The sequence below is a fragment of the Peromyscus maniculatus genome, chromosome 17 (assembly GCF_049852395.1).
Source record: "Peromyscus maniculatus bairdii isolate BWxNUB_F1_BW_parent chromosome 17, HU_Pman_BW_mat_3.1, whole genome shotgun sequence".
NCBI classification, from domain to species: Eukaryota; Metazoa; Chordata; class Mammalia; order Rodentia; family Cricetidae; genus Peromyscus; species Peromyscus maniculatus.
In genome coordinates this window covers 13558787-13584866 of record NC_134868.1, presented here as the reverse complement: position 1 = coordinate 13584866, position 26080 = coordinate 13558787, and the positions used below count along the sequence as shown (strand labels likewise).

The 26080-nt window shown below is 41.5% G+C and overlaps 2 protein-coding genes across 18 annotated transcripts in view; one reads left to right on the top strand and one right to left on the bottom strand.

Annotated features, from left to right (window-relative positions):
* The first annotated feature begins 1266 nt into the window (after nt 1-1266).
* Hpf1 (histone PARylation factor 1) lies at nt 1267-22312 on the top strand. 4 transcript variants are annotated; one of them, XM_076553302.1, is made up of 9 exons: nt 1267-1392; nt 4820-4979; nt 6606-6795; nt 7867-7965; nt 11211-11361; nt 14440-14527; nt 16128-16300; nt 18400-18531; nt 22190-22312. In XM_076553302.1, the coding sequence occupies exons 1-8, from the start codon at nt 1345-1347 to the stop codon at nt 18529-18531; spliced, it is 1041 nt and encodes a 346-aa protein (XP_076409417.1). In that variant the 5' UTR covers nt 1267-1344; the 3' UTR covers nt 22190-22312. The 4 variants fall into 4 exon arrangements, with proteins under 4 accessions (XP_076409417.1, XP_006970999.1, XP_076409416.1 ...); XM_076553301.1 differs by having other exon boundaries at nt 1308-1401; XM_006970937.4 differs by lacking the exon at nt 22190-22312 and having other exon boundaries at nt 18400-18639.
* Nucleotides 21742-26080, bottom strand: part of Clcn3 (chloride voltage-gated channel 3) — a 100055-nt gene continuing 95716 nt past the window's right edge. For all 14 annotated transcript variants that reach the window (XM_076553295.1, XM_042262989.2, XM_042262988.2 and 11 more), the window contains one exon: nt 21742-24539. In XM_076553295.1, the coding sequence (XP_076409410.1) occupies nt 24449-24539 (91 nt within the window). In that variant the 3' untranslated portion in view covers nt 21742-24448. The remainder of the gene's footprint in view (nt 24540-26080) is intronic.

Genomic DNA, 26080 nt, shown 5'->3' with positions numbered 1-26080 from the left:
CTTGAAATAGCAATAATAATATAGTCTTGAAAAGAAATGACTATGATAATATGGTCTTGAAAAGAAATGGCTATGATAATATGGTCTTGAAAAGAAATGACTATGATAATATAGTCTTGAAAAGAAAAGACTATGGTAATATAGTCTTTTCAGGTTTTGTTAGGCATGTTGAAATTCTTTACTTTAGTGAGAAACATGAACCAGACGGGAGGAGTAGGGCAGGATCACGGAGGGACTGTTACCGTTCTGACGTTCTTTTCTTCTCCCTGTCTTTCTATCCTGCCTCGGTTACAGACTCGGAAGCAGCTGTGCACCTGGTTTGAAGTGCTCCTCCGAACCCCATTTCGGGTGTCTCACAACCACCCGTAACTCCATCTCCGGAGAATCCCATGCCTATTTTGACTTCTGTGGACACTCGCACAGACATGCACAAACCCACAGGCACACATAACGAAAAATAAAACCATTTTAAAACTAAGGACATGCTCCACAAAATGAGAGTGTACAAATTATGAATAATGAAATACAGACTCCACCTCAAGAATGGGGAAGAGGGCATAGCCCGGACGGCAGTGGAGCCGAGTGTTCGCCAAACCATATTATTCCTAAAAGTCAAATTCTGATTTTTAAACTCTAGGTACAGCCTGAGGTTGTGCCTTTTAAACTAACTCTCCGGGGGGATGCCGCTGTTGCTGCCGGTGGTTCAGGGCTTAGCAGAGCCAAGATGTAAAAAACTAATTGTATTAAGAATGAAGGAGAGAAAAACAAGAACAGAGAGAGAGAAGGAAAATGGGAAGATACAGGGAAAGAAATGGAGAGAGAGAGAGAGAGAGAAGAAAAAAAGGATTGATTGATTCTCGAAGACAACAATTGCGGAATTAATGATAGACAATAACAGTGCAATGGGGAATTGAGTGTAAAAGAACAGTTCTTTAAATCAACAGAAAAGAAGAAAAACGAAAAGGCTGAAGTGAGGCAGCATCATACAGCCACCGGGCCAGCAGTTTGCATTGGAGGACGAAGTTTGTGCCTCATCAAAGACCCAAATTCGATAACCTCGGGTTCTCTGGAGCATCCGGCAAAGGTACTGGGCAGTGGGCGGGGCCCTGGCGGCACCTCCGGACAGAACTGCGCTCAGGGGGCGGGGCAACCCTGCCGGGGGGCGGGGCAACCCTGCCGGGGGCGGGGCCTGCGCGCCCACCTCCCGCCTCAGCGGGGCGGAGTCTGATCGCTAAAATTGGCGCCGCTGAGCGGCTGCTCGGATTGGCGGCTTTTGAACCCGGAAGCAGTCGTGGGCGCTCGGAAGTGGCGGGAACGCGGTCGGCGGCGCGCGGCGGCTGCGGGATGGTCGGCGGCGGCGGGAAGCGCAGGCCGGGCGGGGCGGGGCCGCAGGTAGGCGAGGTAGGGGGATGCCGAGGTGTGGGCATTGCTGTGGGCGGTGGCCGAGCTCGGGGCGGCGCTGGGCACCCCCCGGAGGGCTGCTCTCCCGGGGAACGGCCGGGGCAGTCGGTCCTCCCCAGCTCCAGCCGACCGAGCGACCATGCATGCCTTCATTCACTCGTTCAGCCCCCTGATGGAAACTGAGCCCTGGAGAGCCCCCGCGGAGTGCGGAGGAAGGAGCTGCCAAGGCGGCGGGGCACACGCGAGCGTGCTATTATTCACCCTCAACTTTTTGCTTGGGGTCAACGCTGGTGTGTAGAGAAAAAAAAAAAGTGCTGGCTGGATTAAGCCCTGGCGTTATTAAAGACGACTTTTGTGTGTTTGAGACAGGGTCAATTTTGTAGCACTCACTCACTCTGTAGACCGGGCTGGCCTCGAACTCACAAGAGATCCGCCTGCCTCTGCCTCCCGAGTGCTGGGATTAAAGGCGTGCGCCACCGCCCCCGGCAAGACGACTTTTAAGGCAACTCAGGTCTGAAAATCTTTCTTGATGACAGAGAAGAAAAGTAAGAGCTCCTTTGACGTGGAACTGTAAGGGATGCTGGGGGTGCAAATGAGTGATTAAAGTGGCCCGTCTGGACTTTGACATGATTTCGTACGTTTCCTAAGCATTCAGTAGCTAACAAGAGGAAATTAAGCAGGAAAACTAAAGCTTAACAAAAATTGTTCTAGCTGAATTTTAACCTGGGGAGGGGGAGGCCATTACTGTTAAGGCTTAACGGCCAGCGGAAGATGCTTACAGGTATTTTTCACAATTGGTCGTGTTTTCTCGCAACACCAAGTTAAAAAATGTAGTTTGAAGACAGCAGCTGTCCCAAATTCTACCTGTTAGGAATGTGAGGATTCTGAAGCCCACTGATTTAAAGCCCAGCTGAGACATCTCTTTGAAGGGGCCGCTTTGGCAGGATAATCAACTTAACTGGAAATAAGATGGAGATGATCTAGTGGAGTGTCTGTCGATGGCAATAATAGCCAGTATCAATTATCTGCTGTTTTATTTTGAGATAGAGCTATTTTTTATTTTTTTTAAAAAAATGATAACAGGTACTGCAGTATGCCTTTGCATTCGAGTACAAAGCACAGAGAGGTTAAGTGACTTGCCCCAGGTGACAGCTGGAAATTGTCAGGAGTCAACTCAAAAGCCAGAGTGTTGGCACACACTTTTGATCCCAGCACGTGTCAGTGTCTTCCTCAGCTACGTGGCAAGTTCCAGGCCAGCCTGGGCTACAGTAGACTCTGTCTTAAACTGGTCCAATGTGATGATGCCTCAGTGGATAATTGCACTAACCTCAAATCTGATGACCTAGATTCACTCCCTAGAACTCGTGTCAAGTTGGGGGAGGGAGAAAATGGGACCAAAATATATTGTATGAAAGAATCGAAATAAAAAGATAGATTTGAAAATAAAAGACTCCCACAGCTCTGCCTCTACCACTCCAGGTGCCTTTTCTACTCTGCCCTGCCAAACTTCTACTATCACTGTAACTATCACCCTGAACTTCGAGTTTTTCCCTTGCTGCCTTTTAGAGTTGTTTTTTTCTAAAAAAGCTATTATGGTACCTCTTGTCTTAGTCAGTGTTCCATTGCTGTGAAGAGACACCATGACCATAGCAACTCTTACAAAAGAAAACATTTAATGGAGGCTGGCTTACAGTTTCAGAGGTTTAATCCATTGTCATCACGGCTGGAAGCATGGCAGCGTGCAGGCAGACGTGGTGCTGGAGAAGGAGCTGAGAGTTCTACACCTGGATCCACAGGCAGCAGGAAGAGAGAGACTCTGGGCTTGGAATGGGCTTTTGAAACCCCAAAGCCCGCCCCCAGCGACACACTTCCTCCAACAAGGCCACACCTACTCCTTTCAAATAGTTCCTGTCGAGCCATGTTGTCTAACTGTTGTCTGACTCTACTTCCCTTTCATTGATTTAGTGTGCTCCACTCTTTGAAAGCTCTGTAACTATCCATTCTCCTGTCGGCTGGCATTTCAACCCTTAAGGACAGTGCCATCGTGAACAGTTCTTCCATGCCATTTGATGTGTAAATACAGTATGTAGACTTTGACACTGATTAATAAACCTGGGCCTCTGAGAAGATGTAATTATCAGAAACACCTAGGTGAAAATTTTCAACTCTGGCATAATTGACCTATTGAGTGCAGGTCTCCTGTGCACTGGATCATGCTGAGCATGTCCCTAGCCTCTGCACCGCTAGACGCCACTAGCTCCCCTGGGGTTAAATGTACAGGTGCTCCTTCGTTCAGAACCTCAGGTCTGGGAAGAAAGGAGGAATGGGATGGAAATAATATACTCCAAAGGATCTAGGAAAGGATCTAGGTCCCCAGAAAGAAAGATTGTACTTAGAGAACCAAGCCAGGTACCCGGAACTAAGCATGTTACCTTGGTAGAAGTGAATGAGCTTTCTGCTAACATCCTTTAACCTAGCAGCGTTACACTGCACAGGTGCTGGAAGATGCAAAGAATAGCAAGTCTTGGCCTTACAAACCTCTTCCTAAATGAGTGGTTTTAACTCAGAGTTGATTCTATTCTCATTTTCCTAGCCATCCCTCCCCTCTCCTCTTGTTTGTGGAGTGTTAAAAGGAAGGCCTCTGGTTTTAAATGGAAGGTTATAATGATCGTGGTAAATAGTCCAGAACTAACTCTGGTAGGACTTCCTGAGGAAACAATTTTCTTTTTTCTTTTAATAATGTTTTAGATTAGAACACAAAGCATTGGTTTTGTCCTGGCTTCTTCATACATATGTGCCACTGTACCTTTTTTATTTGCTTGTTTTTTAAGATGGGTTCACTGTGTATTCTGTGTTGGCACTGTCCAGGAAATCTTCTTGAGTGCTGATTATGGAGTAATGGCATTCTGCCTTTCTGACAATTTTTAAATTTTTTTCTTTTTGTGTGTGTGTTTCTGCTATCATGGAGAAGTGTATTTAAAGACATGCTGTGTGTGGGTATTTCTTGACCACCATGTAAACTATTTCTACTTCATACAAAAGAACCCCTAGGATTTTACTCATAAATATCATTAGCATATGCCTTTGTTGTTGTTGTTGTTTTTAACATATATTAAGATGGAGCTAGAAAGATGGCTCAGCAGTTAAGAGTATGCACTGGTCTTGCAGAGGACCCAGGTTCAGTTCCTGACATAACTCCAGCTCCAGGGAATCCAATGCCGCCTTCTAGCCTATCCAGGTAGCCACATACCCAACACAGACATACACACATGCACATAATTTACAGTAATAAAAGTAAGTCTTTAGAAAGAACGTATGTAGCTCATGGAAACTAACCAACAATAGGCAGTAATTGGTATGCAAGGAGAGTTGTTGAGGTTCCTTTTGGAGAACTAAAGTTCTGTCTGCCAATTTTCAGTGTGACAAGACCGTTGAAGTGAAGAAAAGTAAATCCTGTGAAGCTGATGTCTCCAGTGAGCTCCGAAAAGAAGTAGAAACCCTGTATAAGCTTTCGCTGCCTGAGGATTTCTATCATTTTTGGAAGTTCTGTGAAGAACTTGATCCAGAAGAGCCAGCTGGTGAGTTCCTCCAGCATCTTTCTGCTTCGGTGCCTGGAAAAGATGACAGGAAACTGGAGGAAAGACAAACAGCTCAGAGAGAGAGGGCATTTCAGCCTGCTACGGTGATGCATGCCTATTGCAGTCTCAGCAGTTAGGACACTGGCTTGAGAGTTTTGCAAGTATCAGGCTAGCCTGGGCTACACAGTGAGACCATCTCAAAAAAGAGAGGATGAACATTCCCGGAGTTATTTCTAATGAGAGGGATGCCATCAGAGAAACAATACTTAATATTAGTCCTTTTCATGGCTGACTTGAGAAGACAGCCCTGTAGGATCCTGGACGGGGTTATTTTGAGTCATGGTTTTAAAGGTTTCTGACCCAGGAGTTGGCTCCAGTGTTTGGGGGCCGGTGATATGTTATGCCAGAGGATGTGTGGGAAAGTGCTTACCTCATGGCAGACAGGAAGCAGAGCATTAGCGAGCGGGAGTCCTAGGATAGGATGAACCCTTCAAGTCATTGACCCACCTCCTCCAGCTAGACCTTACTTCCTACTGGCCAGTCACTTCTCAGTAATTTCACTAGCTGGGGACCATGCTTTCAGTACGTGAGCCTTTTTGGTTTAATGTCATATCCAAACCATAATGCTGTAATATGCTATTGTCACCTATTGGCAAAGGCAGGCAGGTTTCAGGACGTTCCTTCTTGGAAGTGGAAAGAGAAATTAACAGTTGCATGTATTGTCATTTCTTCTGCAAACTTGTCTTATGAATAAGTTTAATTATGGATAAGCATAAATTCAAAGATATTCGCTGGAGCAGAGAGAGAGAGATGGCTTAATGCTTGATTGTACTCTTCCTAAGAAAGCTGCAGGCTCTGTGAAGTTGTAAGTTGCACATCTGCACAGACTTCATGGCGTTGTGGTCTTCTTCTGACCCTGTGGTCTATGAAAGAGAGATGAGTCATTGAGGGTCATGGTTCACAGATTATCTGAAAGGACCTGGAGTGACAGCTGAAGAGGAGGAAAGGAAATGGTCTCTCTATCCTTCATCTATGTTGTCTCCTCCTTAATCTGTATATTTGTGGTAACGGCAGATAGCAGTGAGACAAGGTGAGTGTGTGGCTCTTACTCCTGAAAGAATGCACAGCAGCTTGGCTTGGGCAATGTAAGGGACAGGAATGTTTAAAATGCTAGGTCAGTAGAACATTTAAGGGGAAATCCTAAATTTAGTGCCACATTTCTGTTAAATTGATTCTTCCATTGAGTAAAAACATTTAGCATTCTTTAAAACAACTTGCTTAAGATTTATTTCGAATCAGGAGGCAGGGGTAGGTGGACCTCTGAGTTTGAGGCCAGTCTGGTCTACATGGTGAGTTTCATAACAGCCAGGGCTACATAGAGAAACCTTGTCTCTAAAAAGAAGAAAGAAGAGAGAGAGAGAGAGAGAGAGAGAGAGAGAGAGAGAGAGAGAGAGAGAGAGAGAGAGAGAGAGAGAGAAAGAGAGAGAAAGAGAGAGAAAGAGAGAGAAAGAGAGAGAAAGAGAGAGAAAGAGAGAAAGAAAGAAAAGAAAAATTCAAAGTGATGAAAGGCATTATTTCCTACTTACCTTAGAAAGTGTTGCCTGAGTAAACTTATTTTCCTTATAGATGCACTCGCCACAAGCCTTGGCCTTCGGTTAGTGGGTCCTTATGACATCCTTGCTGGGAAGCATAGAATGAAGACCAAATCCACAGGCTTGAACTGTAATCTTCACTGGAGGTTTTACTATGACCCTCCTGAGTTCCAGACCATTATTATTGGAGATAATAAAACTCAGTACCACATGGGGTATTTCAGGTAAAGGATCTTCTCTCTCTACAATACATACAGCTCCTCTGCTGGCAGTGAGTCTTCTAGACCTTCACTGGCATCCCCCAAGGAAAGACTACTTTAACTCTATTGGTGGCTCCATGGTCTGTCTATTGTTCTGGCTACCTTTCACCTCTTTAGCCTGCCGAGGTTGGTAAACTCTTTACATCAAACTTCCCTGGTTTCTTTTTCTCTTTGACTATGAAGTTTTGTACTTTTGGCATCAGAAGAGCTCCTCTGAAGCCCAAATAAGAAAACGTAAACCAGGTGTTTGACTTAAACCGTGCGCTTCCAGGGGCCAAAGGACTCAAAAGATGGCTCCTGCCATTTATTATCTTGATGACAGTATGCCAGTCAGTGATGACTGTGGTCTCTCTTTGACTCAGTTTCCTCTCTTGGAATAACGGGGATAATAATAGCACATATTTGAAAGGAGTAATGTGAGAATTAAGAGAATGCCCGCAGAGATGTAAGATGTTAGCAGGAGTACTGTGGTGTAAAGTTGAAGTAATAGAAGAAAAGATGAGGTGTGGCTGAAGAGAAGTACTGTACAGAATACTTCGGAGCCTAGGGATGAGATCAGATGGATTTTGTTCTTGGCTTTGACACTACTTGGCTGCTAGAACCTTAGCCAAGAATCTTAACCTCTCTACTGGTTTCTTCAATTTTAAAATAAAAGGGTTGGCTATGAATAAGATTCTTCAATTCTTTATAATCTGTCCTGTTTCTGTTTGGCTTTTACTCCACTTTTTCTTCTTGCTTTTTTTTCTTAATAAACTTTAAAATGAAGGTGATCATCAGTTGTTTCTAATAGTGTATTGACAGACTGACTTTCCCATTTTTTTTATATTTGAGGAAAAATAATTAAGTACTAAGAACTTTATCATTATGTTCTGATATATCAGATTTTTCATAGACAGTCTGGAGATACTTGGAGCTTAAACCTAGTAAGTTTATTCTGCTTTTTACAGGTATAAATTTGTCTATAGACCTAATTTTCTGCTTGTTGGCATCATAAATTATGGACAGCTAAATTTTTATTATCTTCTCTTAAAACAGGGATTCTCCTGATGAACTTCCTGTATATGTTGGTACAAATGAAGCAAAGAAAAATTGTATCATTAATCAAAATGGAGATAATGTGTTTGCTGCCATCAAGTAAGAAACTATTTCCTTTCAATTCTCTTTTAATTTCTTCGGTTGCATGTCTACACCGCATTCCAAAGTGGGGTTGTGGTGACTCCAGTGCTACAGATTCTAGAGCTCACTTCTGTGACTTCTGAAGTTAGCCTTACATGTTTTGCTGCTTGTCATCAAATGTTTATGTAACTGCTTATTTAATGGACATACTACTTTATTCTGGGCTGAGCTCTGAACATGTGGCAGAGCGTGTTCTTAGCACGTCACTGTAGGGTTTTATCCGCTGCATTGCAAAAGTGAGTAGTGCTTAATCTTGATTTCATTCTCATTTTCCCTTGGAAATATCAGTGTTTTGTTTTTTTTAAAACTGGACATTACATTTAAACAGTGCCATTAAGAGTTCATTATAAGAACTGACTGCAATATAGTTCATACTGAACAGTTTTTAGGAGTAAGGTGGGTATTTATGAAATTCTTGGAAGAGCTGCTAAAACAAGTTGAGCCTCCATGGAGGACAGTTGTGTGACTACTGTTTCATCAGTGGTGTTTGTCTTTGCTCTTATCAAGAAGCCGGAAAATGAACTGTTCTCTCAAGTAGCTCCAGGGCTGTATCATTGATCTACAGTTATACCAGAAAAGTCACTGCCCACCCTCATGCCACTCAGCCTCATGAAGCTAAGGATGAGGTCCTGAGATCTCCTCTCTAGCTGCTCCAGGCCTATCAGCTGTCTCCACAGCTTATACAAAGTGGAAATGCAGAAGCATGACCGCTACTTCCCATCCCCTCCACCTTTCAGACTTGAAAGAGTTGCTTCTGCTTGGAATAAATCAGGTCCCGTGTGACATCAGCTAAAAAAAGAAAAAAAAATGGCATGGGAAATGCACCAATTTTTCATATAGGACGGGGTCAGATCCAGCTGAATGAACCAATTAGTACTGACCACATACATGATTTGAAGTCATTTGTTAGTAGGTGTGCAATTGATGTTGTAATTCTACAAGGTAATCTTTACACATGAAGTAGTTGATAAAATAAAAGGCTTTATTCCTGTGACTTAATAGTATAATTTATTATTAAAGAATTCAAACCAAGTTCACCCAAAGTGACCACTATTCTATGCTGTATACACACTGGTGTGCCTGAGGGACAGCCACATTTTGTTCTTTCTCATCTAAGCTTTTCGAGTGTTATAAATGCCAAGCAAATTTTACATTGGTGTAGGTATTTCTCCCGGGGTTGGTTTTTTATTGTTTTGGTTTGAGTACTGGGGTCTGAACCCAGGGCCATCCTAGGCAAGTGCCTATCACTTGGTTATGTCCTTGGCCCTGACACCCTACTTCTAAACCTTTAAGATTTACCATTCAACTTAAGTTGGCAGTTGTTTACTGTCTCTTTTGCTGGCATGAAGTCCCACGAGGGCAGGGGCTGTGTCTTTTGCATGGTACTGTTCCCTAGTAGATGCTCCATACATCACCTTAAAAACGCCATAGCATATAAATGTATCTTTGTTTAAATTTCCAGTGCTGGGGATCAAACTCAGGGCATTACACTTGCTAGGCAAATGCTCTACCACAGAGCTAAATTTATACCTCCCCAAATATTTAATATAATTTGTATTGGTCTTCTCAGTCTTAATAGTTTAAAAGAATCCAAGTTCTAGGATTTCTGTCTGTTGTGCAAGACTCAATAGCTAAAGAATTGGACTTAAGAAAGCAGAGTCAATAAAGGTTAAGCAAAGGCTTAAATGACTGTCAGGGTCTAAGAACTTTTCTTAGGTGTGTAATGCCCAGAGATGTGCATAATGAAATGAGAAACAGGTAGGAAGTACTTCTGCACATTGAATTAATGTGATTTGTGATTTGAATCTACTTTTGCTGAGAGGGAGTGACTGACAGACTTATTTGGCACAAGTTCTTGCAGAGCAGACATTTTCTCAAACCAAAGAAATGACCAGTTATATTTGGTGTCATTATTAAAATTCAAAGTTTTTATAAAAAATAAGATAGGAAATACCAGTCAACACTATGGTGAACTTGACAGCTTTTCACAAAACTTCCTAATAGTCATGAATGTGTTGTTTTCATGTTCCATAATGGAATGAACTTGGTGTAATGAGAAGTTCCAACATTTAGGTTTATATCACTTAGGGAGCCCCATTCAGAATGCTGTAAAACATGCACGGGTAAAGCTGTATCCAGACCTGCAGGCATTCCAGTGGGTCTAACAAAGTGTTCATGATCACCGTTTCCGTTCGCACGTTGCACATCTTGAAACATCATGAAGCAGCCTTGAAGCTGATAGTAGCTTTGACTGGTAGATGATAGAGATGATCCTAACAGCTTGATGGCCGAAGGGTCTTGGTGACTGCACAGTGCCTTACTTGAAATAATGGAAAGAAGTGCTTTAGTGAAGGAACGGTGTACGTGTGGCTGTGTCTGAGTGAGAGACACAGAGTACTTGAAGGCCTCCCAGCCTCCACGAGAGAGCTTAGGGTAGGATTCATTCACATTGTGACAGACTAGATCTAGTTGTTAATGTGCTCTCTTCATGTACTGTGGGTGGTGATAAAGACCTGTGCTGCGGTGAGGAGGTGCTGGGTTTTATGGTGTGGGTCTCCGTGGCATGCAATCTGACCGTACTATCCACTGTACCTCAGTTCCCTGATGTGGAAAGAGGAGCGGGAATGACATGGCCTAAATGACTTCTGCAGATCCCTAATGTAGGTAGCAAACAGAAGTCAGTTTGTTCCAGTTTTAAAAATAATAAAACCCTTTCTGTGTACAGCACTATTTGTGTTTTCCTCTTTAGCCAGCCCTCTCCAAGGCAATATGCCATATCTTTTTGTGTGGGGGAAGTCGGGGGTTCAAGACAGGATTTCTCTGTGTAGCTGTTGCTGCCCTAGAACTCGATCTATAGACCAGGCTGGCCTCGAACTCACCGAGATCCTCCTGGCTCTGCCTCCCGAGTGCTGGGATTAAAGGCGTGCGCCACCACCTGGCTCTGTATGCGGTCTCTTAATTTCCAGCAGTATGACTTAAAGCGCAGCCCTGGCTTTTTGATCACGTTTTCCTTCCAGTGTTTACAGTGAAGATACATAATGCAGACATGTAACACGAGTACTGCCTACTCCTTGTTTGATGTAACCTATGAGGGCTTTGGAGAGAAGCATTGTATGGGACTTGACATTTTTATTGCAGCTCCTTGACTTCTGGGTATTAAATAGAGACCATCAATATAACTAGGGCCTTTGCTTCTTTTTCAGATTATTTTTGATGAAAAAACTTAAAGAAGTAACAGATAGAAAGAAAACTAGCATTTTGAAAAACATAGATGAAAAACTCACAGAAGCAGCCAGAGAACTAGGATACTCGCTGGAACAGAGAACCTCGAAGATGAGACAAAGAGATAAGAAGGTAGTGTGCCACCTGTCAGCTGACTGCCGTGCTCTGCTCTTGGCTCCTCCCCCATCTGCCCTGTATGCTTTTCTCCAGCCCTAGCCTGAAGAGAGTACATGCTATCCTCCAGGGGCTCTTGGACGGTGCTGCAGCAGGGGGCAGGTCAGCCTGCAGGTCCTGTAACTGGAGGACATTCTTGTGGTTATATAAATTATGCGAGTCTTTTTTTCTTTTTAATATACACTGGTCTCTTGTCTACATGTATGTCTGTGTGAGGGTGTCGGATCTCCTGTAACTGGAGTTACAATTATAAGCTGCCTTGTGATTGCTGAGAATTGTACCTGGGTCCTCTAGAAGAGCAGCCAGTTCTCTTAACTGCTGAGCCATCTCTCTAGCCCCTCCTTCTGGTCTTTTAATCTTGTTTCAGCCATTGTGTAAAAGTAAATAGAAGCAACTTTGTGCTTAATATTAAGCTTCATTTTTGGATGGCTGAGGTCTTGTTTTAGTGCAAGGTATGTTAGGGGTATAGTTCTATATATACTTAGTGACCTGACTAAGGCCTCAAAGGCAGCCTGCCTTTTAGAGACAGTATGGGAGCCAGGCAGTGATGGCATGCGCCTTTAATCCCAGCACTCAGGAGGCAGAGGCAGGGGGATCTCTGTGAGTTCCAGACCAGCCTGATCTACAGAGTGAGTTTCAGGATAGCCAGGGCTTTGTCACGAAGAAACCTTGTCTCAATAAACAAAAAAAGAAAAAAAGAAAAAAAAAAAAAAAACTTCATAAAACAAAACAGTATGGGTTGAGATTTGTTAATTTTCTCCTGATTCCTCCTTGACCCTATCAGCATTTACTAGTGCCTACAGAGTGAGAAAGTGTTTTTATAAAGAAGCAAGTAATTCTCAGGTTTGGGGTTTTTGGATTTTCAATTATAAATCTGTAAGTCAACAGATATGTAAAAGAATTCTGCTTTTTTTGTGAGCATTCCTCACAACCACTGGGGGAGTGAGGCCCGGCATTGCCCTCTGGCCTCCCACGTTGTCTTCTGTCTTGTCTGAACATGCTAAGCCAAATGGCATCCTTGTTATCTCTGAATGAGCTGGTGCTGTGCAGAGTCCTGGGTGTACTTGGTTACTGAGGGCCCTGCCTCACTCTCTGATCTTGATTCAGCAGCAGGCTGAAACGCTGCCACTGAACTGCTGTTTTAGTGACTCTTTCTTGAGTCCTAAAGAACAGAGATAGTTTTTAAAGATGTGTATTTTGAGAGTAACTAGTGACATTGAACATTCTGTATTTTCTTTCACCTGTCTGCTTCTCACGGGAAATTTCTCACTAGAAGAAAGGGAAATGAGCCTGGCCTTGCTGTCATGCGTTCTAATGATCAGCAAGTTCTTTGTTTTTCTGTTAACAGCTAGAATTTAGTTCAGAGAGTTCATTAATGCCTTCCTACATCTATAAATATGGTTGAAACTTAAATTTCATGTGTTTATTTTGACTCCTCCCAAGTTTATATTATTTGTTTTTCATTAAAAGAGCTAATACTATAAATACAAGGAAAATCATTTACAAGAAAATTATGATTTTCTCTTTCTGTGTTGGTGGTTGCTTTTAATTTATATATAATTTTTAATGTTACTGTGAGATCTTTATTTAATTCATAGTTTCCTATTCCTGAAAAATTCAGTTCCAACAGTCTGTTGGTGACTTTGTCCTTCCATCTTAGCATAGAATCTGCATTTTGGCATGATTGAGCATTATACAACATTATATAGTGCAGCAGTGTTTTCATGGAGATAACACCTTGGAGGACTTGGAATGCAAAGACTATGTGAGTCACTATATTTGCCTGCAAGAAATCTGTATAGTGTTGGAAGAAAGTCTGCTTTTCTTGTATTTTAGTTTTTATTTTCACATTTAACACTGAACTGCAACTGTAAGTTGATCCAGTGTAAAGATTAAGATATAAGGCTATCATTTATTTTCTCCCACTCAAGATCAGTGTCTGAGAAATTCTTTTGAACACTCTGACCTTGAGGGTCGCTTAGGCAGACAATGAAAGAAGTCGAGTGGGAGAGAAGGAGCCTTCACCATGCCTGGGGCTCAGGGAAGACTTCAAATGTAGATGGCGTTTGGGAACTTTATCTTCTGTCATGAACACTTTCCCTGGACTACCTAAACAAGTGGGATACTGAAGATACTTGACTAGAAAAGACCAAGGCCAAGTACATTAGTGCACATTTGTAACCTCAGCACTCAGGAGGCTGAGGCAGGAGGATCAAGAATTCAAGCCAGAGGGCTGGAGAGATGGCTCAGCAGTTGAGAACACTGGTTGCTCTTCCACAGGACCAGGGTTTCATTCCCAGGACCCACATGGAGGTTCACTACCATCTGTAACTAGGTCTAGTGGATCTGATCCCTTTTCTGGTCTCTCCAGGCAAACATGCAAGACACGTAAAATGAAAAAGTTAAAAGAAAAAAAAAAGTGGGAGAACTAAAGAAAAAGGATCTAACAATAACGCAAAGAGTAGACTAAGCGAATGTTAACCAGGAGGTTTAGGAGGGTGGCTCCTCTGGCTGGGCCTGTCTTCATCCTGGAAGATGAATGATTAAAAGTAAACTAGCCACACGATTTGTCATAAAGACACCATCTACTAGAACCACCTACCCTGTTTTGTAGTTTATTAACGAGCCTAACTTTTTCGGGTCAAAAATAGGACTCAATTTAACAAGAAGAGTCTGTTTTCCTACCAATTCACCCTGTTTTGTCTTCCTTTCCTTCCTCGTGTCCCGATGCTGTCTGTCTGGAGAAGGCTGCTATTCTGACTGCCTGCTAGAACAGTACTGGTGGTTTTCTGACATATAAAGACAAACTTGTAAATGACTGGCATGACTAATTATTTATTTTATATTTACTTCAAATACTTGATTTCTGATTTTTAAGACTGTATTCTCCCCAGGTTTACCTTGGTCCAGATTGACCGAGATAATGTCCCTGAATGCTCTGTTGTGAAAATACCCAGGGTTTATGTGTCTGTTGAGGTAGTTCTTTTGGACCCATTTTCCTGGTCTCATTTTGTGTTTTTTCTTTTCTTGATATAGGTTGTGACAAAGACCTTTCATGGTGCAGGCTTGGTTGTTCCCGTAGATAAAAATGATGTTGGCTATAGAGAGCTCCCTGAAACAGACGGTAATGTGTTTTATGTGTAACTGTGTATGTACGTTTGGACATGTGGTGAAAGCTTTCCTCGAATTGGGAAGTAGGTAGCTGTTAAGAACAAACTCTGGTTTCAGGTAGATGAATTAAAACTGCATTCATAGCTTGACCCTGAACAGGCTATTTAGTGTTATTAAACCCTGACCTTTTCATAGGCAAATTAAATAGTGATGTTCATTTTTATAGTGGTCTTTGGAGTATGAAAGTACTTAGTATGATGTCACATAATGCTGGATGCAAAGTAATTACTTTTAAAATTTAAGGGATTTTAAACCCATTGCTTAGGTAATTTTTTTTCTATCTTGAACATAGTAATAGCTTTAACATAGTAATAATTGAAGTGTTTGGTCACAGTCACAAAGCACTATATGAACATTTCAGTTTTCATATACCTAAGATACTACTTCATATAGTCATACAGAACTACTTAGATGATTTCACAAAATCTAGTCATTACTCTGGTGAGAATCATTTAACCATTGTTCTGTTTACTGTGAGTACCCCATTGGCATTCTTCATCTTCCTGTTTCTATGAAGAATCCAAATTAGTACCTCCTCAAGGAAGAAGCAAGTGCTCCTGCCTCCTCCCTACACATGGCCACTTGGTCCTCAGAACTGTAAATGAGTCTTAGTAACCACCAGTCTTTAAATGACAGTTTTCAGAGTTTTACTGTGCTGGATCCAGCCAGTAAGTTGGGATGTGTTGTGTGACAATTTATATTTAGTTATATTTGCTATAGTTTCATTCTCCCTCTAGGAATTCAGAGGATGACTGACTGAAGTGTCTAATAAGTGGCTCCTAAACACTTCACATGTGGCTAGCACCACTGACAAATGGCATAATTTAAATTTAGAATTTTAAAATTAAAAAAAATTTTGTTTAAATTTATAAGTTGAACCAGTATTAAACATTGTTATATTGATTTAATGTTAAAGTAGTCCTATATTAGAAGTATTGGGTTAAATATCCTTAGTTTTATCTATTTTTAGTTTGGGTATAGGTGTGGTGTGTGTGTGTGTGTGTGTGTGTGTGTGTGTGTGTGTGTGTGTGTGTATGAATGAGAGGAGGAAAGAAGAAGGGAGATGGGGGGCAGTGAGTGGAGGGGGGGGAATTCAACACATGCCCTGGGGTGCATATGGACTCATAGGACAACTCTCGGGAGTTGGTTCTTCAGCCCCCTCATGGGCTTTGGTAATCAACGCAGGTGGCCAGGCCTGTGTTGTACAAGCATCTATAACCCACTGAGCCCTGTCACCAGCCCTTTCTTTTTAAATGTGATTACTAGAAAAATGAGAATTATATATTCAGTCATCCTAAATTTCTTTCACACTGGTCTCAGTTCCTGAAGCCAGGATTAATCAGTCTCTGTGGGAAGTTCTGGCTCCCTTGTCCAGTCTTCTGCTTGAATCACAAGTAATATTATGATGGACATTCTGAATTGCAGCTTGTCAGATTCCTAAGATGGCATCAGTTGAGCAGTAGTAGACATTAGTAGAAGACGTAAGGAAAATCTGTCATTAAAGATGGTTGTGATTTTGTATGTGGTAGCTTTACATCATTGGTTTCTTTCAGCTGACCTTAAAAGAATTTGCAAGGCAATTGTTGAGGCTGCGAGTGATGAGGAGAGACTAAAAGCATTTGCTCCCATTCAGGAAATGATGACTTTTGTGCAGTTTGCTAATGATGAATGTGATTACGGCATGGGGCTTGAATTAGGAATGGACCTCTTTTGCTATGGCTCTCATGTGAGTAAAAACTCTGCCTTTCCCCATTATCCATGTATACCCACTCAAGTTTGCACTTACATTCTCAAGTTCAAATGCTGGAAAGCTATGGATCCAGCTTGTATTTCAAAGTCAACTTTTAAAGAAATTTTTAAAAGTTCTAAAACTGTTTGAAATCTTGTATTCTGGGACAGATGATAAGCAAAATTTAAGTTCACATTAAACTTAACTTATGTATCAATATTCCAGGGTGTACCATCTTTTTGGTGTGTTTATCATACATGGTGGGTATGTATGTAGGGTTGTACACACACCATTCCTTTGGTTCTGCTTCTCTTTAGGGGTGGTTATCTACTACCATGTCTTTCAGTACTATTTTCAAATATTTTAATTAAAGTATTGGAGCTAGTAGTCTATCATTATTTGTTCCTTAAGAAAATTAGCCATATCAGTGCTACTTGAACTATAGGTGTCTCAGAGTCGAAGGCCTGTAAGGCTTAGTTACAATTTTAAATCATGCCCAGCTGTGTAAGGCTAGGCACTTTTCTTAGTCCTTTATCTCTTTTCCTACCTGTAAACTTGTCCTCTCATGTGCCCTGCACATTTCTCACTGTATCTTTGCTAAGTCATTGGCAGAGCATCTTCTCCAGGCTCACAAACACAGTCCCGTTCCAGTGTCTTAAATCCATTATCCACAAACTGCAAATGCTTGGGAGCCACCTTGGCTGTTAAGAATGCAGATAGTAAACCGGGCGGTGGTGGCGCACGCCTTTAATCCCAGCACTCGGGAGGCAGAGGCAGGCGGATCTCTGTGAGTTCAAGGCCAGTCTGGGCTACCAAGTGAGTTCCAGGAAAGGCGCAAAACTACACAGAGAAATCCTGTCTCGAAAAACCAAAAAAAAAAAAAAAAAAAAAAAAATTCAGATTGTTTCAGTCGGTCAGAGATGAGGCCCTTATGGCACTGACATTCCCCCTGTGACAGGAATGCCACCACTTCACAGACCGTGCTGAAGAGCAAGACTAAGCCAGCAGCTCTCGAACTGCAGTGTGCATCAGTCATGGAGGGCTCGTTCACGTATTAGTGCTTCCTGAAAAATTGATGCTACTGGTTGAGAACCCTGCTGGAAAAGCATAGGCCTTTCTCTGCCTATATGGTTGTTATCAGTAAAAAGTATCCAAAGTGTTCAACAAGCAGAATGATCCAGCTGTCACAAAAGACCTAACCATAAATGCCATTAAGATGTGAAGTAGGTAAAAGCAAACTTGATGGTTTTGAGAATCACACAAGGTACAGGATAAGTACTTAAATAAATGCTTCCTATTTATCAACAAAAGGATGTAATGTCGCTGGGTTTCCCACTAGTGTATGTCTAATAGCAATACTGTAAAATCATTCAGCAAGCCGAAGACTGAACTCTTAGCAGGGAAGAAATGTTTACATGATAGAGATGAGTCTGTGAATAAAGAGGAGGGGCTGGAGAGATGGCTCAGTGGTTAAGAGCACCCACTGTTCTTCCAGAGGACCTGGGCTCAATTCCCAGCATCTACCTGCCACTTCACAACTGCCTGAGATTCCAGTCTCAGGGGATTTGTGTACATATAGGCAAAACACATGCACATAAAATCCTTTTTAAAAAATAATAATGGCTCTGTGAGTTCGAGGCCAGCCTGGGCTACCAAGTGAGTTCCAGGAAAAGGCGCAAAGCTACACAGAGAAACCCTGTCTCGAAAAACCAAAAAAAAAAAAATAATAATGGAGAGTGATTCAAATCCTACATTTGGCATATCTGTTATAGGGTCTATAGAAGAAAAAGCAAAGTTTCATATCTTAACTAGCATTTGATGGCAGTTTGGGACACAAACATTGATAAAACTTAATGGACCATGAGAAAATTAAATTTGTAATGATTCTTAATTCCCTTCAAGATATACTGTGGGGGGGGAGGGGAAGACGACACAGACAGTTGCCTTTGAACAGACTGTCAGGTGCATGTCCCACGTCCACGGTTGACTGACATGATTTTGGAAGTGGGCTTTGTTGCACCAGTGCTTTTCAATATACTGCCAGCTATACTTGCCATTTTCGCTGCTTGATGTTTTGTCTTGTTTTTGCTTTTCAGTATTTTCACAAAGTTGCTGGCCAGCTTTTACCTCTTGCATATAATCTGTTGAAGAGGGATCTGTTTGCAAAAATTATTGAAGATCATCTGGCAAGCAGAAGTACAGAGAACATGGATCAGCTTGCAGGATGAGTGAGTTGCTCTGTCAGTGAAGTGTTTTAAAGTGGGACCGTCAGATGGGGCTTTGTTTTTAACAAACAAATAAATAATGGAAACATTTATTAAAACTTTCATAATCCAGCTCTTCCGATGTTTTTCTTTCACATGTTAATAAATGGCACTCCTCTTAAGTTTCTAAGGTATTTGAGTGCTATCCAAATTCAAATAAACATCTATTAACTAGAAATCCCAAACTAATTTAAACTAAAAAGACTGCCTTTAGTGATGTGACAGTCTCAGAAATATAGCTTATAAGACTTTTTATGTGCCCTGGGACCAATATGAATCCCAACAAGATTTATCAAGAACAAATGGAATGGGAAAGCCAGCTTGTCATCCATGTCACACACACAAGCCTAACATGGAATTATGTCTCCAGAAACTGTGCCAGCCCATGAGAGCCAAGATAGGAACTGAACAAGATGTGACCATTAACTGCATTATAGTTTGGATGTTTGTGGATACAGTAATGAAGGCAATGAGATAACTAATCTTTCAGCTACTAAACACTTTCCATTCTATTACAGAATACCAAACCTTCCTTGACATTTTCCTTCACTAACGGCATAGTCCATTTGAATTCAATACTAAGTATGTTTACCTAGGACCTGACTGGAACACATTTTAACTGCCTAAGCACACTCATGAATTGCCATAACCCAATCAGGATTGTTAGCCAGCTTAAATCCATTTTCTTCTTGGGGCCCAGTAATGGAATTTCTGTGTTAACCTTTTAAGTATATCCAAGGAAATGGAATGCTATGAAAGTGGGAGATACTTTATAATGACCCAAAATCCTCACATTAACTCAAAAGTGACCTTACTGTCTTAACAGCATTGTCTCTAAACTACACCACCTAATTCTATTATTGATCCAATGTACAGACCTCAGTTCCCTGTTTTCTAGACTAAGGCTTGACAAACTTGGAGCTGGTCAGTACCAACACTGTAACCTCATCACAATCCCAAGCATCCTACCACCTAAATACTACTCCCAACTTTCCATCTTTCTTCCTCTAGCACCCCATTTTTTTTCAATCTGACTGTAGGCTTCACCCAGCCTTTAGGTTCAGTTCCTATCATCATGCATCCATCCTCAACTCTTGTATTTATGTTAGTACCCTAAACCAAACAATCTACATTTCACCTGAATTCTACAAAGTAGCTAGAGGAAAAAAATGCTGTCATACTGAGATGATTTATTTTAACCTCAGATGGCCATTTTGGATGCCTATGGGTTCTAGTCCTTTCTCATCTAGTATCTCCTTCATCCTCAGTTAATGTAACAGAAAAAGGCAATCAAAACAACGGACTCATAGCACAGGATACTTTGCCTTTCACATTTATGTCATACTTAGTCTCCAAGCCTACCAAGACACCACCCCCCCCCCCACACACACACACACTTAGGTCATTCATTTTCCCTCATTCCCATAATTAGCATAAGCTGTAATATCCTATACCTTAAAATCTGATCTCAAACTACTCTCAAATATTGCTGTCATCAACAGGAAAAGCTATGTCGTGCATCTTAAAATCATTTGTAACAGACTCCTTTTATGAAGACATCACAGAAGAATCCCAACTCTCTCCTGCCTAACTGATTACATGCTACCTTCCCATCAAACACTCAGGCAGGTCATCAGTATGCTCACACTGGCCAACTTTCAGCCCTTGCTTCACCTATCAGCAAATGGCTGGCTGCTGAGGGTTCCTTGAACCCCTTCATTTGGTCTAGCTCACCCTGTTTTAATGGCACCCCTTTCCCACCTCATTGGCAGTTTTCTTTTGCGCTCATTTTCACCATTGAGTCTTCTGCCTCTTCTCTGTCCAAACTTAGACCCATGTAATTTCACTTTGTCTTGTTTCTGGAGTAGACTTTCCATTTAGCTCAAGGCAGACCTTTCTCTTTCACTTGAATCTTCATGTTTTTATTAGTTCCTACTTAAAATCCCCACTTGTAACCCTAAAAGGTACTAAAAATGTCTTGGCTAGAGAAAGCTCAGCAGTTAAGAGCACTTACACCTATTCTAGAAAATGAGTTCAGTTCGTTCCCACTACCTACATCTGGTAGCTCACAACTACCTCTAACTTGAGTTCCAAAGGCATCTGCACTCATGTGTGTGCACACACAAAATAAGGGGCTGTAGAGATGGCTCAGTGGCTAAGAGCAAGACATGTACTGCTCTTCCAGAGGAGCCAAGTTCAGTTCTCAACACCCACATAGATGCATCACAACTATCTGTAACTCCAGCTCCACAGGATCTGACAACTGGTCCCTTGGGTACCTGCACGCATACCTACAGCACTAAAAAAATAAAATCTTTAAAGAAAAACCTTAGTATTGAGCTGTTTGGGTAGGCCTTCCGGCCTGAGTTAGATCTCTGGCTCCCACATGATGGCAGGAGAGAACTGACCACTGAAGGTTGTCCTCTGACCTCCACATGCATGCTGTGCTATGCTCATGCCTCCATTTACATATCCACAAAATAAACAACTTCATGTCTAAACCCCAGTAGGCGGCCTTTCCCGGTGCATGCCATTCTGTCATCAGAGCTTAGAGATGCTCACCCTTGAGCTCTCTTACCCTCCTCGGCAGTCCTGTTCACCTTCACCATCTCTAGAATCCTGCCATTTTCAAAGCATGACAGTTCAATTCCATGAACAGTAAGTGGAAAAATACATGATAAAAGATTTATCCTGGCTCTTTGGTGCTCTCCTCTTAAATAAATACTTGGTATTAGAAGACTGAAATTTCATTCATGTGCTTCTTACCGTTGTTTTAAAGCAGATCAGTTAGTGTATTTCTAAGGTGATCATTTTTAAGCGTAAAAGTCATTTGTTCTCTCAGTGAAGACAGTATAATTTTTCTTCTACAAGAAACCTTTTGAAACTGAACTCAACTGGACTCTTCTGTGTTGCCACTTGGGGGTCCTAGCCTGTTGCTAGAAAAGTATACATACATTCTCAGTCTAGCATCCTCCTCCTGTTCTGGCCCCCTGCTCACAAAGGGAGAGCAGACAGCTGTAACCGCCCAAAGCAGATTGCCCGAAGCAGTGCAGGCACCATTCCTTGGAGGCTGCATGTGCCAGGCATGCTGGCTGACACTGACTGCATAGTGTAGCTGAGCAGCTGTGCAGGGAGGGCAGCTGGGACAGAGGCAATTAAAGGCCAAACCACACGTTGAAGTAGAGATTTTTAATAGATTTTCTTAGTAACTCATCACAGTAATCACTTTTACTGTAATGATATGCAGCTTTACTACACTAGTATAAATAAAAACAGATAAATACAGCTCTAGGCAACATCACAGATTAACAACTAAGCATTCTTCAGGAACCAAAACCAAAAGCATTTATTAATAAGAGATGCTGACACCCTTGCCCATTTTCATCATACCTTCTTAAAAAGGGTACTCAAATAAGGCGCTGTACTTAATATATTGGTCAATAAGTTTGCCAATTAGCTAGGCACGTGTAGTTCATGGTCTCCACTATCTTATTTGGTTGAAAAACCAACCAAACCTTAATGTATGAAAAAGAAAAGGAGAACAGATGGCAATACCATAAAGAAAACAGAAACCCCAAACCTCTGAGCACATTAAAAACACGGCACTTTTCATGTATTTCAGCAGTGAGACACATCAGAAATCGAGAACTATAACAGAAGAAAGTGAATGCTCTACTATGTATCCTGAAATGTCAATCTCTGAAGTAAGATGGGTTGTGAGAGCAGAATCTGAAAAGGAAATAAAGTCATGTTCAGTTTCACTGGGTGAAGCGGCCAAGAAACCGGCCTCTTTCTCCTTTGAAGACTTGGAACCCAGAAAGGATGGGATGAGTCCCCATTGGCCATGCGAAGGAGTGGTGCCCCAGCAGTGCCGTGCACACTGCAAATACACTTTGAGATCTCTGGAACTATCATTAAACATGAGTTTGCTCTGTTTAGCCAAAGAACAATGGAGGCGCTATGAAACACCTTGAAATCTGCCAACGGAAGTAAAAATACTGTTGGCAGGCAGCACAGCTGAGAAACCCAGAGTTTGGTGAACTCTGGGTCATTCTAATATGGCTTCCTGATCTTTAAAGTTGTTGAGACCACACCGATCCAACATGATCTCACAGATATTAAAAGTGGCTCATTGCCGGTTGTTTCAGAACATGTCTGTCTGCACAAATGCATCTGCCTTTCAAAGTGCATACTCACAGATATCTGGGCCAGTCTAGTGAGCAAAATGACTTTGCCAGTAGTGAATTAAGACCATGATTAAAACGGGCATTTCCAGTAACAATTCCAAATACTCTGAGGTAAACTATAATTAATCCTGCAAAAATGTGCACCATAGCTATTCACATAAATCATCACTGAACACTTCAGGGAAAGTTCTGACCTACTCAGTTATACTCAGATTATGATTATTGTTTTCATTTTTGTTTGATTTTTCTTTTTAAAAGGTTTGGTTTTAATCTAGTAGTCATTTACGGTATTTTCAACTTTCGAGTGTGTGAACCGGCATGGCCAGGTCAGGGGCACAACCCAGGAGATGGCAGTGAGAACTCAGGAGGTACTGTGTACACCGGGATCACAGCAGTGACCACCTCTTCTCCAACCCCTGGACCCCCTGTAAACTTCCTTCACCCCTCCATATTTGTAAGTCAGAATTAGTCCATTAAAAAAATCACATTAAAAAGGTAAAATTATTTAAGTGCAATATTAACTGATCTGTATTTTATAAATTTTAATCCATAAAAATATAAATAAGAATGGTAAATTTTTAAGAAAAGAAATATACATTTAGTGCAAGTTATGAATTACATTTCATCTCCAGTGTCAGCAGTGAAACAAACATCCGAAATAAAAGAATAATCTAATTTCAAGAAAAAAGTTCCAGTGTTTAACATGCAGTTAATACCAGGTACAGCTTAACAGAATACTTCCTTCTCTTCGCTGTCACAGCAGCAGCATTTGTTTAATTATGCTAAACAGCACTTTTATGTCATAGTTGTAATTTAGAAATAGAAAATTTGCATAAGACTAGGTCACATTATCCATAAAGTCTGAGAGGAAAAAATAAAACTGATTAGAGTCAAGTTTCTTTGTTTTTGATTCTGAACCACACATCACACAAGCTGGGGGATTTCATTCACATCTCAAGATTTTCCCTGCTTGGCCAGCGGTGGTATGTGTGTGCACGTTTCCAAGCCTTTAGTGATGGTACAAACTACACGGTTAATGGCACAAGAAACATTCCCTTCTTGTGATGAAACCTCAGTAAAATCACAGTACATCTCAATATGAGAAAGGACTGCTTCAAAAGGACACACCAGTTTAAAGAGGTTCTGTTACAGCTCAGAAAAGGGGAGATGGGGGAGGGAGGAGAGAGAAGCTCTTTTGGAATGTAGAAAGGTAATGCTTAACTATACATTTCATGAGTTAAACAGAACAGTTCTGATATAAAAGGGCAAGACCTTGCAGTCTTAATAGATGGCTCAATTCAAAGTAATCCCTCCAGAAACAGGGACTGATAATGTGTCTCTGTGGTGCTGAAGTACAGCCAGAGGCTTGAGGATTCCAGTGAAGGCTCCATGAAGGCTCAGGCCTGCACGCTCACTGCACAGCCTCAGTGAATGCAGCCAGTGCAGGACAAGAGATGAATTACTGCTCCGGTCAGTCAGGGAAGTACCTCACTCCTTTGCCTTCTCCCTCCCCAAACAATCCCTTCGGTCTCCCAGCATGATCTGCAAACCAGGTTGCAAAAGCTCCGCTTGTATTTCCTTTCCTTTTTTTTTTAAAAGAAGAAAAAAGTGGACGAGTCCCTCATATTAAAGAATTGTGCTATTCAACAAACGAACTTCCTCTTCTGTCTCCTCTCTCTCCTCATCTACAGAACTCAGTTGAACATTATTGAAGCGGGGTCTTGGTTTGCCGTCTGGGCCATATGACGGAGGATATCTTTTTTTGTTATAATGCCAAGGAGGCGCCTGAAAAGGATAAACAGAAAAGATCTATTAAACTAAAAGGGGAAAGAAAACAGGAGCTAAATCTATAGATAAGTTCTTTTTGTTGACAGGAACAGAAAGCCAAGCAAGCAGACTGATTATGCATCTTTAAAGTGTTTTACTGGTAAAGACAATGAAATTACCCAGCAACCATCCTGTGACATAAAAAGTACTGTGGTCACTCAGGTGTGAGGTCCTTCCCACTGGGACTGAGGAATTCGAGCCTCACTGAAGCAGAGCTATTTTAATTCAAGAATGCCAACAAGTAACAAAAACTGGAAAGATGTATGAACAGGAAATAATTCTGATCCAGTTTGAAAAAGGAACCCATTCCCATTATATTAGGAAATAATTTAAAACTTCAACATTTTGTAGAACCAAAAATTTTAAGAGAATTTTCAGATTACCCAGTTGTATGCAGAATATTCATGAAAGCACATACAATTGAGATGAAATATATAAGCAACAGTCAATACAAAGCTTCACCTCCCAAACTTCAGAATGCAAGAATAAAACTATAGCATAACCCAGGTTTCCAAAAGCATACTTATGTTCTCTGTTCAATTTTGTGCTCCCCCAAAAGAAGATACAGTGCTTTTATGAAAGTCTTGGGTGTTAATGCTTACATTAAAAAGAAGGTGAAAAATCAAAAGGCAATCCTAAAAGATTATTACAGGGAAGCAGAAAGCAGAATGAATGAGTAGCTACTATTCTGAGGTTAGTAGTTTTAAAAAAGGATGCATGAAACACTTGTGAAATATTAGCATACAACAGGAATACATACTCAGTTGTGTACTTAAACAAATGGGGACAGGTTTCATATAAGTATGACAACTGCAGGGCAAAATAATTTAAGGCAGTAATTGTTAAAGCCAGACAACTGGTTATGCATAAATCAAAATTTATCTGCAATCAATCACACCACTAAGATATAAAGCCCGTTAACACATAAGCTACTTAATGACAGTCTAGAAACATACAAAAGGGGCACATACATGACCTAGGTACAATCCACTAACAAAATGGCAGGACACACATTCTAACTCTGAACATACACAAGGGGTAGCAGAAAAAGAACTAATGCTATGAACACAGATATATACACAGTGTGCTCTGGTTAGTGTGCCCATTAAAAAGTTAATGGTCAGCATTTCTACTTGCTAAGCTCAGTTAAAGTCACAGAGGAGCTTAGATTTCCCACAACACTACCACAGACGAGGAAGCATAAACGAGGGTGAAGGGCTGGGGGTGACAGCACAGGCATTTTTTAGCCAGTCAGGAGTCTTCTGAGATGGGTGAATCCACTAAGGCAGACAGACTTTCCATGTTTAAGCATGCCCAATAATGTCCCTCATTCAAGCAGCAGACTCTGCAGTTGTTGTTACAGTTTACCTAATTCTGAGACTGTCACCTGCGGCTTCCTCTCTAAGAATGGGGTTTAGACAGTCTATCTATTTCTCTCACAGACATCTGCTGAGAGACGGTGACCGACAGCATGGTGGGGCTGCTGGTCAGCAGGTGTG